The sequence below is a fragment of the Aspergillus karnatakaensis genome (genome assembly GCF_047715665.1).
Source record: "Aspergillus karnatakaensis strain CBS 102800 unplaced genomic scaffold BJY04scaffold_5, whole genome shotgun sequence".
NCBI classification, from domain to species: domain Eukaryota; kingdom Fungi; phylum Ascomycota; class Eurotiomycetes; order Eurotiales; family Aspergillaceae; genus Aspergillus; species Aspergillus karnatakaensis.
The window spans coordinates 168984-184351 of NW_027395717.1; the positions used below are offsets into that span (position 1 = coordinate 168984).

The window sequence follows — 15368 nt, forward strand, 5'->3', positions numbered from 1 at the left end:
CCTCGGTCTAGTCGCAACAAATTCCGAATGAGGTTCGGCTAGGGAGATCATCCCTGCTCCACTTCGGAATGTTGCTATATATATTTAGCTTCTCGCTTCAAAATCACTTTATTCCATTGCACAACAACTGAACCATGGTCGCCAAATTCCTGCTACCGCTGCTGAGTGTCGGCGTCTTCTACGCCATCTTTTATTTTGCCGAAGTCAATGGAGCGAATAAATTGGTTTCCAACTCAATCGCGACTGGCCAACTTCCTGGTAGCGACGCACCCCTGCGCAAGGTATACACCGGGATCGGACCCCTAGATGAGCTGCTTTGTGTCTTGGTTGTATTCTTCTGGTCAACGACCGACGGCAGTCATCTATCACTGCTAGTTCATTCGATCGGATTTTCTGGAACATTTGGTTCAGCTTGGGTGCTGGTCTCCCTCGAGTCATGGAGACGAGGAAACGCGTGGTCCATCGTTTCGTTTCCGTTGGTGTTCGGTCTGGCCGCGCAGGTCCTGACGATTGCGTTCGCAGGACCTCTTTACTGCGCGATTCAGTTGTTTACGTCCGTCACAGCATCAAATCCAACAGCCGAGAACGTCCGAGTCCCAAGAGCGGTTCTGAAGGCCCTCCCTGTGGTGTTTGTTATTGGATTCATGATTCCGACCGGCCTTCTCCTTGTTCCGGTGTCTGAACAGGTGACAACGGACCTCAAGCAGATCTTTATTGCCCTGTGGCAACCATGGCCCGCATATGTCTCGATACTTCTAACCGTCGCCCACGTTGTTTTCTCTCCTTTCACAGCGAACGATAATACCGTCGAGGGCGGCCGTGAGACTCTGCGCTCGTTTCGCTGGGTCTATGCTTTTGCCTTCGGTCATGCTACCCTCAGCCACATCGTTTCTTGGACAATCCCTCTCGCGACAGTTGTGGCGCCGCAATTATTCAAGGAGGAATACCTCGAGGCTCTGCATCCGCTCGCTGTGTTCGACGTTCCGAAGCCATGGGAAACGCCAGTGTTGGTGGAGAATCTCGGAGCCGGAGTGCATGCTTTCCTGCGCTGGGATTACCTTATGAGCTCATCCGGTTTCCTGATTTGGGCTCTCACCCTGTACCAGAGCGCTCATCGGGCTGTGTATGGGCGTGCTGGTTGCGTAGCTCTGCTCGCCAAAGTAGCTGCGCTGAGCGTTCTCTCTGGGCCGACAGGCGCGGCAGTTGAATTGATCTGGGAGCGCGATGAGTTGGTCATCAATGAACTAGGAGGAATCAAAAGGACAGCGCCATCTGGTAAGAAGCTCGCATAGTGGTGAAGGAGATGGCCGGTTGCCGTGTGGATCCTGTGTTTGTCCTGAAGACTTGAGTGCGTTTCTTGTTTCTTGTGTACCGGTATAAACAACATTGGACACTCTTAGTCAGATTAGTGCAGCGGATGGCCGTATCTGGAACTAAGTGTGGATTGCCTTCGTCTTGCTTTTCTTGCTCTGTTCGTTCATTCCCTTTCTGCTTCTCTCCTTTTCCGATAGCTAGCCATTCACTCTCTGCGTTTTTTTCAGCCTTGAAGCCCAGCCTCGAGCAAGACTCTGACCAAAACACGTTCAACAACCAACAATGTCGAGCAAGGTCCAGCACAAGACCATTTACGAAGATTTCAAGAAGTTCACCGAGGACGATCTGCGGCGGCATCTTGAGCTAGAACGGTTGTTTTACCGGGTCCGCCTCTTTCTAGATGGTTTAAATAGACATACAAACGGCTTCCAGGAACAGTCCTTGGAACAGGAACTTTCCGACAAGTTGGTAGACCTTGAGGTATAGTCCTGGCTACGAGCCTGTGGCCCAATCTTGACTCTATGGCTCAGGCACAAAAACCCTTCGTCTTGGTGCTGGTTGATGGGGATGGATGCTTGGTGAGCCTTCCTCTGTCCGTGTAACTTTTTCGACGCGACAATTACCTGACCAGAATCCAGTTTCACGAAGATTTTTTAATGGGTAAACAGTATGGTGGCAAACAAGTCGCGCGGATACTCCATGAGTCCATCGCAGGTCTTGTCCGAGGTTTTCCCGAAAACGAACAAGTCAAGGGTGATGTTGTGGTCCGGGTCTATGCAAACATGTCTCGCTTGGTCAGAACAATGGATCGAGTTGATCACGACGAAGCAAGCTCAGTGTCGCAGTCGTTGTCTGCCTTTGCTTCTAGCTTTAATGAGGCCCAAGACATGTTCGACTTCATTAATTCGGGTGAGACTGAGGATAGTACCCCGAGGAAGATCAAAGGTACACAGGACATCCAGCAGTATAAACCAGTACTAACCATTGCCAGCAACATTTGCTTTCTTCGCCAAGAACTCCCAGTGCAGGCACATCTTCTTTGCCGGTTGCCACAATAGCCAATACATTCCTCTTCTTAAGCCATTCCACGGGCAGACAGGCCGTGTCACGCTTCTGAAAGCTGCAGACTTTCAGTCTGAATATGAGAATCTAGATCTGAACGTGCGAGAGCTGAAGGAGGTATTCATGTCAAAACCGACGTCTGAAGGTCCTGGTTCTCCGACACCGCCGGCGTTTCCCAACATTTGCAGCTACAATCTGAAGGTATTTAGATTTCACCCGGAATGGAGCAAGTATAACTTACAAACTTTACTCAGGGAAACTGCCGCTACACTGTAGCCAAGTGTAAGAACATCCACTGGCCTCCGCGTCAGCAAAAGTGGGATTTCCTGGAGAGCATTGAACCGGCTTGGGAATCTGCTATAACAGCCAAAGACCCAGTCTATACCCACCGGCCTCTTCGCCAGCAGCCGTCTAGCTCCTCGGGGAGCATCAAATCCGCCTCGGAGTCCGCTATAACACATAAAGGCATAGTTTACGAACACTGGCCTCTGCGCCAGCAGCCACAAAGCTCCTCGGGGAGCAGCAAACCCCCTAGAAAACCGGCGGAAACATACAACAGCACAGTCGATGTCCGCAGCGATGAGGAGTACGCGACCTGGCTTCCTTCTTATACGTTCAAGGCCCCTAATTCGATTCCGGTCAACGGAGATGGAGAACGCGTCGATCCCTATTGTCCTTGTCCCCGTCCAAGCAAATTCAACAGATATGATACTCTAGTCAAGGGGTTAAAGCTCTGCAACAAACACTATCTTACCGGCAAGTGTGATAACGCAAAATGTCGGTACCATCACGGCGATCTCGGATTCGACCCGACCACATGCATACGGTTTATGCTACTGCAGCTCAAGTGTAAGAAGGGCGGCCAGTGTCGTGACATTGATTGCTTTTATGGGCATCATTGCCAGAGGAGCGGCTGTCTGGGTGACAAGAATTGCAACTTTGATCGGCATGGTCACACTCTAGATCTTTCGGCTGTCAAGTGGGCTTCACGGAACCAGCACGATATTCCCGAGGAGCCAACCAAACCCGTCTGGACGTTCCAGATGTCGGAATCGACTCCGGAAACGAGCAGTGATGATTCGTGCCCGTTGATTGATCTTGACTAGCAAGTGGTCTCTACGTGCATTTGCTTGCGAATGGTTATAAGTGTTACGCCTAGTGTGCTCTAATTATGTTTTCAGTAAATATAGATTAAAATTTTCTCAACTAGCAGTGCTCGAGTATTCGTTGTTGTAATGTTCCTCAACAGACTCAAGGCTGTTGTTCGCTTTCAGCAACCTCGTATTCTCCGCCGCCACAATGCAACTCAACACAAGCGGCGCTTATCAGGACCGACCACAAGAAACACGATCTACCCCTCGTTCTCGTATTCTCAGTATGCTTCCCCTTTTAGCAGGTGCCTCCCCCGGCTTTTTCAGCCCCCTTCATCCTTCCTGACTCGCAGCATGGTGGGCGTTCCTCGCAGCAAAGGCTGCCAGACGTGCCTGCAAAGACGCGTCAAGGTTGGCAGATCTCTGTTCTGTTTCTTTCAGGCTCGTGGTGATACTAACGAGAACTCTTTCATTCTTAGTGCGATCTCACCCATCCAGAATGCCTCCAATGCTCGAGACGATTGATGAAATGCCCTGGCTACGAGAAACGATGGAAGTTCTACAACCAGACGTCTGGGTCGATGAAGAAGGAGACGCGTCCACAATCTCAGCCACAAAGTCGTTTCGTCCTATCGCGTCCATCCCCGCCGACTCCTTCGAGTGACACTATAGATGAGCGCGTGGAGCCAAACCTCGTGGTGCGGGCCTTTGACCTGCAGGGGAAGGAGCTCTTCTGCGGCTTCTTGATGGCCAATTTTCCGGCACAATTCGCATCTTGTGGAGGAAGAGTAGACGTTAACTGGGTACACTATGCACGGCAGCCTGTTCTTGACGCGCCCCAGGCCCTGACGTGGGCCTTTCGCTCAGTCGCGACCCTTCACATTGGCAAAACCTACAATGACACGGAGAAGATCACAAGTAGTCGCCACATGTACAGTCGCTCTCTCAGCTACCTCTCAGACCTGATAGCTCGTCCGCGGTATGCCAGCGGTGCCGAGACCTTTGCTACAGCCTTTCTCTTGACCCTGTATGAGATGCATGATGGCGTCAACCCATCTACCTGGTTGGCTCATGCCCGAGGACTAGCGGCGATCGTTCAGCTCCGTGGCCCTGAAGCCCACAGCATGGGATTTGGTGTAACTCTGCTGAAATCGTGCCGCTCAATGCTTGTTCTCGAGGCGTTTGTGCGCGGTGGGAGATGCTTCCTGGACAAGCCCGAGTGGCAAAGCTTCATGACCGACATGGCCGACTCGGAAAGCGAGAGTCAAATGGCTAGTCCACTCGGAATCTTAGTAGACCGTGCCTTTATTGAGATCTCCTGCTGCCCAGGGTGGCTAGCTGAGACCAGGGCCTTGATTCATACCGTCCACACTCCCCTGTCATCGCAGCAATTGCCCCCACAGGCACTCGCTCATGGAATGAGCCGGAGTCGAGTTAAACTCCATTATATCCAGCAGCAACTGGAGCTCAGTTTATCCCGACAGTCAACCCCTGATACTGACAAGACATGGGAAACATTCATCGGCCCGATTGCCGTAAACTTCCTGGGCGCCTTCGCCCAATCGTCTTTGCATTCAATTCGCCTTGCGATAGCGCTCCTCGACCGTCTAATTGAACTAGTGCGCTGCCACGTAACGAGATCAGATACTAATAATAGCCTTCGATCGCTCAATGCGAATCGGTGGTCTAATCTGGGGCTGGATCAACATTCTTGGCAGCTGGAATTCGACCCTGATTATGGGCTGAGCATGTTCGGGATGACTCGAGACACCTCAGGGTGGATGGATCGAATGGTTATGTCTATGGGACTGCTTGGTCTTCGACCAAGAGGGTCTGAAAACGCCACTGGCGTGACTGTAACTCTGGTTGAATAGCCAAAGGCCGGTGCCACTTCTGGCCCTAGGCGCTGAACTTTCACCACCAGTTTTTGCTTTCAAAGGTTAGATGAGCCTAGTCTCACGGATAGTCCGCGCTTCCTCCACGGCCGAAGCATCACTGCCCAGCCAGCCGCATACACGGAAGCCAACTCCCCCTAGTATTCGACTCTCAAACTTTTTCATAAATCACATAAACCCATCGGTTCTGTATCGCGACGCCATCGTTCGCGCGTTGTATATCAGCCAGCGACACAATGCAATACCAAGATTGAGTTCCTGATTGGCCTTCACGATAAACAACCTCTCGAGCCACATCTGGGCGTAGTACCTGCGAGCAGCATGTACAACCCCCGGGGAATTAATCGTCTTGCAGGGATGCAGAAAGCACATGTCCTCGGGTACTTCGCCAGACTCAGTAAAATGCCCCGTTTATCTGTACTGGATTATTTGCGATTTTTCTTCATTCCACACTAGACAAACGCGTCCACAGCGCCAGCAACATGCCTCCCACTGCGGGTGATGCTGTTCATCCTACCCATGCCAACAGCCTTCCCAGCTTTGATGACTATAAAGATACTTCGGTTACAGTCGTCAGCATCCACACCGCCACCAATAAATCTTCGCACACTGCGCAGAACACTACGACTGAGCTCAATGGCAACGACCAACCTGTCGCCCGGCAACGGATATATATGCTTTCGGCACCAGATGAGCCTTCTTTAGCCCATGAAGTTCAAGCACTTCTAGCATACCTGGAAGAGAAGGTAGAACCTAATGACGAGTGGATGGAAAATCTCGCATACACCCTCAACGAGTGTCGACCGGCGCTTTTATACCGGGCCATAATAACAGCCGACACAGTAGCAAAACTCAAAACACGTTTGTCATCTCGACTCAAAACTCATAAAATGTCGCTGGCGCCGGTTATAGGGTTCGTGTTCACAGGGCAAGGAGCACAGTGGCCTGGTATGGGAAAGGAGCTGCTGGGGCTTTATCCTGTGTTTCGTCGGTCTATGGAGCGGGCAAACTTTTACATGAGACGTCTGGGTGCCCCTTGCGATATGATAGGTTTGTGAATCCACCTACATGGTGGTCTCCTGCGTTCGTTGACTCTTGAAAGATGAGATAATCAAGCCAAATGATACCTCAAGGCTTAGCGATCCACTTCTCAGCCAACCCATCTGCTCGGCCTTGCAGGTTGCCCTGGTAGATCTGCTCGCGTCGTGGCGGATATACCCGAAGTGACAGGGCATTCGAGTGGGGAGATTGCAGCCGCCTATGCTGCGGGCATGCTCAGTATGGAAGACGCCATTACGGTGGCCTACTTCCGCGGAGTATGCGCCACCAACCTGGTCGAAAGGCGAACAAGAGGGGCGATGATGGCTGTCGGCATGTCTGACTCTGACGCCGTTCCGTATCTTGAAGCACTACAGACAGGAAAAGCAACTGTAGCCTGCGTCAACAGTCCTCTGAGCATCACTGTTTCTGGCGACGAGGGAGCAATCGTGGAACTGGAGGCAAATCTGCGCGCGAACAAAGTCTTTGTGCAGCGGTTGGATATTGAAGCCGCTTACCATTCTCACCATATGGATACGATTCGCGGGAGCTATTTCGATTCAATAGTCCACATTAGGCCACTAACTGCAGCTGATATCCCGGTAAGTCGCGCGACGAGGACGGTCCAGTTCTTCTCGTCTGTTTCCGGCCACGAAGCGGCCCCTAGCGAGCTTGGTCCGGCTTACTGGGTTGAGAACCTAGCAGGCCAGGTGAAATTTGTCGACGCAATACGAGCGCTATGTTTTGGAACACGCCTTCCTGAAACTCAGTCAGCTACCAATGGTCAAATCAGTCTCACTACTTTGATTGAGATTGGACCACACGCTGCACTTGCTGGTCCCATCAGGTAGATAATCAAAGCTGATAAGAACTTGGAAAGCGCAGACCCTGCCTACAGCAGTGTTTTGATTCGGAGCATGGATGCAGCGTCCAGTTGTCTGAATGTTGCTGCCTCCCTCGCAGGTACTGGGCACTCGGTCAACTTTCAAGCGATCAATAGTCCGGTTTCTCCTCACAAACGACAGTTTCTCGATGAGCTGGCATCCAACAAAACTCAAACATGTTGAGAACGGCCAACACGAGCTATTACTCTGAGGCTAATAGAATCTTTGACCAAACTTTCTTCAGGGCTTAGCACAGTTACTCCACGATCCTCATATTCGTGCAGCCCCTACTACAAAATCTATTTGCATCCAAGATGTTACTGCACTACAGCACTCAAATCCATTCTTCTACTCTACTCTGACCTAGGCTGATTAACGCCACTCTCCGGCTGCTTCATTGCCATGAACGCGATCTTCACCCCATACTCCACGTACTCGTAAACCTCAAAGCCAGCCTTCTGCAACACCCTAAAGCTCGCCACATTCTCAACATTCGTGGCACCGAATAACCTCTCGCCAGCATCGACAGTTGGAACCCTAGGAACCTTCCACCAAGCATCCACCACCCCCCTCACAGCCTCCGTCGCATATCCTTTCCCCCACACATCCGGATGCAAGCCATACCCCACCGACGGACTAGGATACAGCGCGTTGACACCGACAACACCAACAATCTTCCTCTCCTCATCATCTCGCTCCGTGATAAAGAAATGGAAATGCCGATTTCCAACCGCACCCGATGCATGCGGTGTGTCGAACACCTTCGCCCTCATCCAATCTTTCGTCTCCTCGACTGTTTGGTGGGGTGTTTTGTAGTACAACCACCTCGTGACCTCTTTGGAACTCCGTATCCTGAATATCCCTTCTGCAGCTCTGGTAAATGACTCGGGGTCTTCGCTTTCAGAGGGGAATGGATGCAGGGTGAGGCGATCCGTGTATATCGGTTTCAGATTCTGAATCTCGGGGAGAAGCACCGAGACCGGCTGGGTTGGGAGGACAGGTGCATCGGCCGGGAAGGTTGTGTTGGGGTTGGGAATGGGTGGTTGTGTCATTTTGCGTGTTGTTTGAGGACTTGAGTTGTGGCTGTTTGGTTATAGTGGGTGTATCGGGTGTATAGCAGAATTGCAATTCAAGAACGAGCGTTACTTATCTCTGCGTCTATATTTCGAAGGCATTCAATTTTACTCATTATGAGTCAACCCGATCGCGCCATCCCATGAGTCACATAGCTTCACAATAGCTGATCTTATCTTCTCCAACAGACTTCTGTTGTCATGATAATATTAAGTGAACTAAATCAATGAAGTGTTCTACGAGGCTGTCTTGAATGCCAGCAGTTATAAGCTGTTATTCTAGCGTGGTCGTGGTGCGATGACTCCTGGTGATCCATCACGAGAAAGAGCAAAATGTTTGCGACAGCAGTACAAACTCGGTGCTTGTTATGAGGAGGACAAGATACGGTGATCAAAGTAGGATTGTTACAGCAATGAACGGAATCCATTGAGGCTTCAGTCTTAATATGCCGGAAATTGAAAGAGCTGACGCAAAGTACATGCATAGAACCAATATCCAACCTCAGTCAACAATCACCTCCCCCATCTTACCCACATGCTTTTCCATCATCCTCCTGATATCATCCGGTAGTTTCCAATCCGAATCACGTCTAGGGGTAACGTGCCACTCTGTCTTGGTTGCCTCCACAGAAAATCCCGAAGAATCCCCAATCAGCTCGCCGGGAACCACAAAATGGAACTCAATGTCTCTTGCTTCCTCCGCTAGGCTGAACGTACTCACTAAGGCCTGTTTCAATTTTGGCATGCGCATTGTTGCGCTGACAAGACCCTTGACAAGTGGGTTGAACAGTTCCGGATCTGGTGTCCGCCGCCAGGAGTAGTATGGCTCTTCGCCATTGAGGAATGCTTCGCGGTCTTCATCGATTTCGTGCTCGTTGTCTTCGGAGTTGAAGGAGGAGGTAGTGTATTTGGAGTCTATGTCGGGGTTATCATCTATCGTTTCATTCATCATCTCCTCGATCTCATCCTCGTCATAATCGGCGTCTTCGGGATTCCCAGTAAAATACCACCGCCCATCATAGGTAATGTGTGCGATATCGACAGCGAGCATCTCCAGGTGCGGGAAGATTGCTCCCTCGCGGTCTTGATGCAGTGGGTCAAGCCCCCATAGTACAGGCGAGATGACGCATGCTTTCAAAATCTCTAAATTCTTCAGCGACCTTTGCGCGAGTTTGCAAATCGCCCGACTTAAATGATCGCCCTTTGGAAAATCGGGATCTCTCTCCAACGCTGTTTCAAAATTGTGGTTCACCGGCGTCGGCTCGTCGAGCTCTAAGCCCAGAAATTCGAGTTGTGACAAAGTCGGTGCCTCGAGGGCCTTGGCTAAGGCGTTTCGCAGTTCAGCTCGAAGAGCCTTGCGTTTCGGCTTCACTGGGGGCAATCTGATGCTAAGATCTTTCAAATTCGGCAGGGCGAGAATCATCTGCTCGATGGCGACAGGGTGGATGCGTCGGCCCATAGAACCGATCCCCAGGCCATTCACGAAGGGCAAGATGGGAAGAGCAGGGGCTTCCCTAGAGTCATCGTTAAGGGTTAGAGAATGATCCCTGTGTGCCCAGCGATCCGCTCCAATGCCCCATGATTCCTCCTCTTCTTCTTGCGGCTCTTCCACTTCTAGCCCCAGAAATTCGTTCCGTTCGGCGGACTCCCTCTTGTGCTCACCTGGGGCCTCGGCCCTCAAGTTAAGCCCCAACCCGACTGGAGAAATGTGCTTTTCCCAGCTCTTGATCAGTGCAAAGATATCGACCACGCCTGTGCGAAACACCCTCAGATTCTCTTCATGCTCCCCACGGCGCTCGACGCATGAGCGACGGTTTCTGCTGTAGGCTGGAAGATTGACTGTGTAACCCAGATTCTTGACAAGTTGAATACGTCGCGGACATGAGCCGACGATCCGGTTTAACTGCTGTAGAGTTCCACTAGACAAGGTGAGGTGGGCAAAGGTGTACCGCTCAACAGCATACTGCCATTGCCGCGAGATGGTAGAATAGCGCGATAGCTTCTCATCTTTCGGTAAGAAGCTACTGGCTTTCGTCGGTGTTAGTGGGACTTCTGGATTGAGGAATTTGAGGTCATGCAGATAGTGGATGATGAGATCGACGAGCTCGGGGCTCAGGTTTCCAAGATTTCTCGGCATCGCGCCTTCCTCTCAGGTACCAAATATTCACAGTAAAGAAAAAGCTCGATAGAGAAAGAAGTGAAGATGGGGTGGTGGAAGTTGGATCCAGTTGTTTCCTGAAGGACGCGTTTGGGGTCTCCTGCGGGGCCTAACCTACTTACAACCAATCAGGAATCAGGATCTATGATTCAATTGACAGGTAAACCGACTGAGTAGATACATCATTTCTTCGTGATCTTTACGCGTCGCTCTTCACGTTGATCTCAAGTCTACCTCAGAAGTCTTGCACTTGCTGCTTTTTTCCCACTGCCGACCTCTCTTCGTGCGCGAGGTGTTGGCTGGGTAGCTCGGACTGAAGAAAAGAGTGCTGTCAAGAATCAACAAAGCGAGTCTAGCGGAGCAATGAGAATCAGATTAAAGCATACCTAGAAGGAGCAGGCGACCTCTGAGGGTATAACTGCAAATTTTGGGCAATGAAATGGTTGGAGGAGAAGAAAGGAATCATCAAGTGGCGAGATTGGGAGGACATGGTCACATACAACGAATCATAAATCATGCAAATAGAGAGTCAATCCTCGCATGATATGCTGGAGCTGTATCTAAGTAATATAGCTACAGTTGGTGGTTAGCGGGGTGGGTGAGCACATTTGCGCTAATAGCTGCATGAAGCTAGAGGAGCACGATTGAGCGAATATTCCTTTTAGACAGAGTTATGTCTGAGCAACAAGAGCGCTACCTAAAATGGGCTGATGTCCTTCTCTCCCTCTCTGTGAAACTGACAAGGTAACCCACAGTCGCACTCCAAACATGCACGCGGACATGAACATGGATATGGGCGATACAAGCATGGACATGTCAGGCCATGATCATCACAATGCATCCACAGACACCCCAATGACCGTGGCGATGCCTTCCATCTTCATCTCCACCACCACCGTCACCCTCTTCTTCAACGAATGGACCACTAACTCCCCAGTTACCTACTTCCTCACCCTCTTCCTGCTCTTTACCCTCGCCGTCCTCAACCGCTTCCTATCCGCCTGGCAATTCCAAGCTCGACTCTCGACCCCCTCTACCCCAACAATCCCCATACTCGCCCCGCCCCGATCGCGCCGGACCCGAGCCCGCATCCCAAAGGCTCGATTAAGTCCACTACCATTGTATATGCAGGTTGATAAAGAGGAAGAGGACACAGAGAGCGGTCATGGCGACCACTATCTGCATCTTCGTATCCCAGAGATCCATACCGAAGATGAGCACGCGAGACTTGTTGCGGAGGATGAAGTACAACGGACTGATCTGTGGAGGCGCGTACGTGATGCTTTGTCTATCGTGACTCCGAACAGGTGGACTCCGAATGCTCCATGGAGCATGCGGGTTGATGGCGGTCGCGCGATGGTCGAAGGCTTGAGGGCCTTTATCGGGTATATCTTGTGAGAATTCTTCATCGAAGCTGTTCCATGTATAGAATCTAACGAAGGTAGGATGCTGGCGGTCATGACCTTCAACACGGGAATTTTCTGCGCTGTGCTTCTGGGGATCGTCTTCAGTGAGCTTGTGTTTGGGCGCTATACGCAGCAGTCCGGGACTTGGCAGGATGGAGCTTGTCATGAGTGATCAGGGTCTGAGGGAGCCAGGAGTTGCCGAATAGGCTATAGAGACAATATACCTAGCCTGCATCAGCCCTACAATCTCCAGCAGCTACGCTCTCCTGACATCCAGGCTGTCTTTGGTATAGTCCAAGCCACCCTAACGTCAGCCTGCATAAACGCTCGTTCTAGATCTACCTATAATACAAGGATTATGCGGCAAACCAGTTCCAGAACAATTCTATCAGGGTCCAGCAGGACAATTCAGCTCGTTGGGGCTTCAGCTCGCTCAGCTGCCCAGGAATCCGGAACTCCGTGTCCCATGGGTTTGAGAAAACAGCACATATATAAGCCCCAACATCTAGACATTTTCCGTTCTACACTCAAAACCACACCAAATCCCTCTCCTCTGCTCCCACCATGAAGTCCCTCCTAATCACCATCCTCCTCGGAACCCTCACAATGGCAACAACCACATACACCCCACCCTGGCTCACCCTCCCCGCAACGCCCACCCTCCCCCGCCCCCTCCACTCCGCCCACGCCGACATCAACAACATCTCCCTCTGGTACTCCCTCCACGGCCGCCCTCTAACCCCGCGCACAACCCCCGTCGTCCTCCTCCACGGCGGTAAAATCTCTTCCCGCTGGTACGGCCACCTAATCCGCGCCCTTTCCCCCAGCCACAGCATCCTGGCAATTGACACGCGCGGCCACGGACGATCCTCCGACGACCTCACCGTACCGCTCTCCTACGACCTCTTCGCAAGCGACACCGTCGCCCTCCTGAGCAAACTGCGTATCAAAAAGGCAACATTCATCGGCTGGTCCGACGGCGCAAACACCGCGCTCTCAATCGCAATGAACTACCCCAGCGTCGCAGACAAGATCGTCCCCTACGGTGCGAACTTCCGACCTGATCAGATCAACGGGACGAATCTCGGGACTATTCCGTTTATTCCTGAACTGGGGGTGAGGATGCAAGAGGAGTACGAGGAGCTAAACCCCGGGGCGGATTTCGCGGCGTTCAAGGCGAGGGTCGATGCTATGCAGGCTGTGGAGCCGAATTGGGGTGCTGAGGACTTTGGAAGGATTCCCACACCGGATAGAGATAGGGATGCGCCAATTGTTATTGTTGCGGCAGGGGATCATGAGGAGGCGATTGTGCGGAGTACCTTTACGGAGTTGCATGATCTGGTAGGTGGCAGTTGAAAGTTGGCGCGATTTCGTACTTGTTTGAGCGGGACTGACTTATTATCTCTAGATCCCGTACTCTCAGCTTGTGATATTTCCAGGTATGAGCCATTTTGGGTATGTAATCCCTACGCTCCTGAAATCATCGTGTGGATGGTGATTCGAAGTATAATAACATATATGCTTCCATCTAGACCGCTGCAAGACCCCGAAACCTTCGCCACGATCATCAAGGCTCTTCTAGAGAAGTCTCAATAGGTATAGAGATGCACACTACACGACAGGGGAAGATGGAGGTCCTTCTTGCAAAGAGAAACAGGGGATGTGAGGACCCTGGGGGCTAGTATGGAGTAGGTGCCATCTACTCGAAGCTCCAAGGATTATATCGAGGTATAAGCCAAGGCATTTGAGAAAACTAATATATACTTTGCGGACCTGCTCTTTCTTCAAATATGTCAACTTACTCTACAGTAAATGTTGCAATATAGTACACTCTACCTTATAAAAAGACAGCTCTATGTCTCAGCCAGGCCCTACCACCACTCTTCACCTCAAACCGCACGAGTCAAGCGCAATCCACTGCGGTAGCTCAGGGCCAAGTTACTCCAAATATCCAACTCTACTCCTATTAGCCCGGAGTGCCCGAAGGCGTTTCAAGAACTCCCTAGGGCAGTGGGCTCTTGGCACGTCTCAAGTATAACCAAGCGGGCTCTTCACATCCATACATTCACTCCTTAAGCAATCAACCCTGAAACAAGAGGAAATGCAAGCTGCGAGCTGCAGTGAGGAAGCGCTGCATGAACAACTCCAAGTGTCACAACGTATGCGTATAAGCTGACGGGACTTGATTCGCGCGCAAATGTGCTCAAATGACCGTCTGGAGCTTGGCGGCTGTTCAGGCCTCCCTGTCATCTCCATGTGGGAGTCTGAACAATCGCTGTTGCAGATAGCCTACTTTAATTGAAAGTTAATGGGGGCCGAAAAAATTCTTTCATCCCTGTCGATTTCTTGGGGTATATAAACGGCTTGCTGCCCTTGTCTTTGGGGTCTATCTTCATTCAACAAGCACAGTCTAGATCTGGTAGAATCAGACCAGCCATGAAGCTCTCAAATGCGATCGCCCAATTTGGGCTTTTGTATCTCTCCTTGACTTCGGCTGTTGCAGGAGGTGAATTCACCCCTCTCATAGTTTCCTGCTATAGATTTGGGGCATGCTAACAGGTTTATAGAGCAAGCACCAGTTCCCTCTTCAACACCCTCCCCATCCCCCGTGCCGGCACCCCCTGCATCACCACCAAAAACCTACGGCGTCCTGCTTTTCCGCGCATACGCCCTTCTAGATGTATTCGGACCCCTGCAAGCGCTGCACTTCCTATCCAGCAAAACCAAGCTCGACCTGTACCTGATCTCCGAAACCCTTGACCCCGTCACCACCGAGCCCCAGATGCCCAGCATGAACGCCGTCAACTCCAGCTTCTACCCAACCATCAACCCCACACATACCCTCGAGAACGCCCCCGACGTTGACGTCCTTATCATCCCCGGCGGCCCGGGTGCTCGATCCCCAAACATCAACAGCACGATCGACTGGATCGCCGAGACGTATCCGAAAGTCGACTACCTGATCACCGTGTGCACTGGCTCGTTCCTTGCGGCGCGATCGGGAATCCTGGATGGGCGACGTGCAACCTCAAACAAGGCAGCGTGGAACCAGACGACCACCTACGGACCGAATGTCGACTGGGTCCCGAGGGCGCGGTGGGTTGTTGACGGGAATATCTGGAGCAGCTCGGGGATTTCCGCTGGGATTGATGCGACGCTGGCGTTCATCGAGGAGTTCTATGGTGCGGAGAATGCGACTTCTATTGCCAATATGATGGAGTATGAAAGACACACTGATCCAGACTGGGATCCCTGGGCTGATATCTGGGATGTGCCGGAGAACTGAGGGTGGAATTCTGTGGATAGACTCGGATGACCCCAACACACAAAGCTACTTTTGTTTCCTTCGTTTCTCGTTTCTCGGGGCGACTTGGACTGGATCCATTTGCTGGCCGCTGACTTGGAAAATAAAATAAAAAAAAAGGAACCTGAGTATCAATAAAAATC

The 15368-nt window shown here is 51.4% G+C and overlaps 9 protein-coding genes across 9 annotated transcripts; 7 read left to right on the top strand and 2 right to left on the bottom strand.

Annotated features, from left to right (window-relative positions):
- Positions 1-39: 39 nt before the first annotated feature.
- On the top strand, positions 40-1564 carry BJY04DRAFT_116895 (uncharacterized protein). The gene has a single exon (XM_073708269.1). It carries the CDS (start codon positions 135-137, stop codon positions 1290-1292), a length of 1158 nt encoding a protein of 385 aa, XP_073575587.1. The 5' UTR covers positions 40-134; the 3' UTR covers positions 1293-1564.
- On the top strand, positions 1565-3530 carry BJY04DRAFT_116896 (uncharacterized protein). Its single transcript, XM_073708270.1, has 4 exons — positions 1565-1892; positions 1953-2259; positions 2306-2577; positions 2631-3530. The coding sequence occupies exons 1-4, from the start codon at positions 1836-1838 to the stop codon at positions 3480-3482; spliced, it is 1488 nt and encodes a 495-aa protein (XP_073575588.1). The 5' UTR covers positions 1565-1835; the 3' UTR covers positions 3483-3530.
- Positions 3531-3821: 291 nt separating this feature from the next.
- Positions 3822-5341, top strand: BJY04DRAFT_213976 (Zn(II)2Cys6 transcription factor domain-containing protein; the record flags this gene model as incomplete). Its single annotated transcript, XM_073715081.1, has 2 exons — positions 3822-3878; positions 3947-5341. The coding sequence occupies 2 exons, from the start codon at positions 3822-3824 to the stop codon at positions 5339-5341; spliced, it is 1452 nt and encodes a 483-aa protein (XP_073575589.1).
- A 572-nt stretch (positions 5342-5913) lies between these two features.
- BJY04DRAFT_230061 (acyltransferase domain-containing protein) lies at positions 5914-7467 on the top strand (the record flags this gene model as incomplete). Its single annotated transcript, XM_073719208.1, has 4 exons — positions 5914-6412; positions 6465-6585; positions 6642-7247; positions 7281-7467. Coding segments are annotated over 4 exons (1413 nt in total), but the record flags the coding sequence as incomplete, so codon positions are not given.
- Positions 7056-8542, bottom strand: BJY04DRAFT_179183 (GNAT family N-acetyltransferase). Its single transcript, XM_073709861.1, has one exon. The coding sequence runs from the start codon at positions 8334-8336 to the stop codon at positions 7638-7640; it is 699 nt and encodes a 232-aa protein (XP_073575591.1). The 5' UTR covers positions 8337-8542; the 3' UTR covers positions 7056-7637.
- Positions 8543-8561: 19 nt separating this feature from the next.
- On the bottom strand, positions 8562-10812 carry BJY04DRAFT_116938 (uncharacterized protein). The gene is made up of 2 exons (XM_073708271.1): positions 10686-10812; positions 8562-10629 (listed from the first exon to the last, which is right to left on the bottom strand). Exon 2 carries the CDS (start codon positions 10492-10494, stop codon positions 8860-8862), a length of 1635 nt encoding a protein of 544 aa, XP_073575592.1. The 5' UTR covers positions 10495-10629; positions 10686-10812; the 3' UTR covers positions 8562-8859.
- A 473-nt stretch (positions 10813-11285) lies between these two features.
- crmD (putative copper transporter crmD) lies at positions 11286-12175 on the top strand. Its single transcript, XM_073709862.1, has one exon. The coding sequence runs from the start codon at positions 11296-11298 to the stop codon at positions 11911-11913; it is 618 nt and encodes a 205-aa protein (XP_073575593.1). The 5' UTR covers positions 11286-11295; the 3' UTR covers positions 11914-12175.
- Positions 12176-12485: 310 nt separating this feature from the next.
- On the top strand, positions 12486-13517 carry BJY04DRAFT_213981 (alpha/beta fold hydrolase; the record flags this gene model as incomplete). The annotated part of the gene is made up of 3 exons (XM_073715082.1): positions 12486-13262; positions 13330-13376; positions 13454-13517. The coding sequence occupies 3 exons, from the start codon at positions 12486-12488 to the stop codon at positions 13515-13517; spliced, it is 888 nt and encodes a 295-aa protein (XP_073575594.1).
- An 840-nt stretch (positions 13518-14357) lies between these two features.
- On the top strand, positions 14358-15207 carry BJY04DRAFT_213982 (DJ-1/PfpI family protein; the record flags this gene model as incomplete). The annotated part of the gene is made up of 2 exons (XM_073715083.1): positions 14358-14427; positions 14489-15207. 2 exons carry the CDS (start codon positions 14358-14360, stop codon positions 15205-15207), a joined length of 789 nt encoding a protein of 262 aa, XP_073575595.1.
- Positions 15208-15368: the final 161 nt, after the last annotated feature.

What these genes read in the sequence shown, in the direction of transcription:
- BJY04DRAFT_116895 (XM_073708269.1), top strand. Translation starts at nt 135, where the DNA reads ATGGTCGCCAAATTCCTGCTACCGCTGCTGAGTGTCGGCGTCTTCTAC.
- BJY04DRAFT_116896 (XM_073708270.1), top strand. Translation starts at nt 1,836, where the DNA reads ATGGCTCAGGCACAAAAACCCTTCGTCTTGGTGCTGGTTGATGGGGAT. An exon ending in TACCCCGAGGAAGATCAAAG is followed by an intron (nt 2,260 to 2,305) that starts GTACACAGGACA and finishes AACCATTGCCAG; the next exon opens with CAACATTTGCTTTCTTCGCC. An exon ending in TTTGCAGCTACAATCTGAAG is followed by an intron (nt 2,578 to 2,630) that starts GTATTTAGATTT and finishes AACTTTACTCAG; the next exon opens with GGAAACTGCCGCTACACTGT.
- BJY04DRAFT_179183 (XM_073709861.1), bottom strand. Translation starts at nt 8,336, where the DNA reads ATGACACAACCACCCATTCCCAACCCCAACACAACCTTCCCGGCCGAT.
- BJY04DRAFT_116938 (XM_073708271.1), bottom strand. Translation starts at nt 10,494, where the DNA reads ATGCCGAGAAATCTTGGAAACCTGAGCCCCGAGCTCGTCGATCTCATC.
- crmD (XM_073709862.1), top strand. Translation starts at nt 11,296, where the DNA reads ATGAACATGGATATGGGCGATACAAGCATGGACATGTCAGGCCATGAT.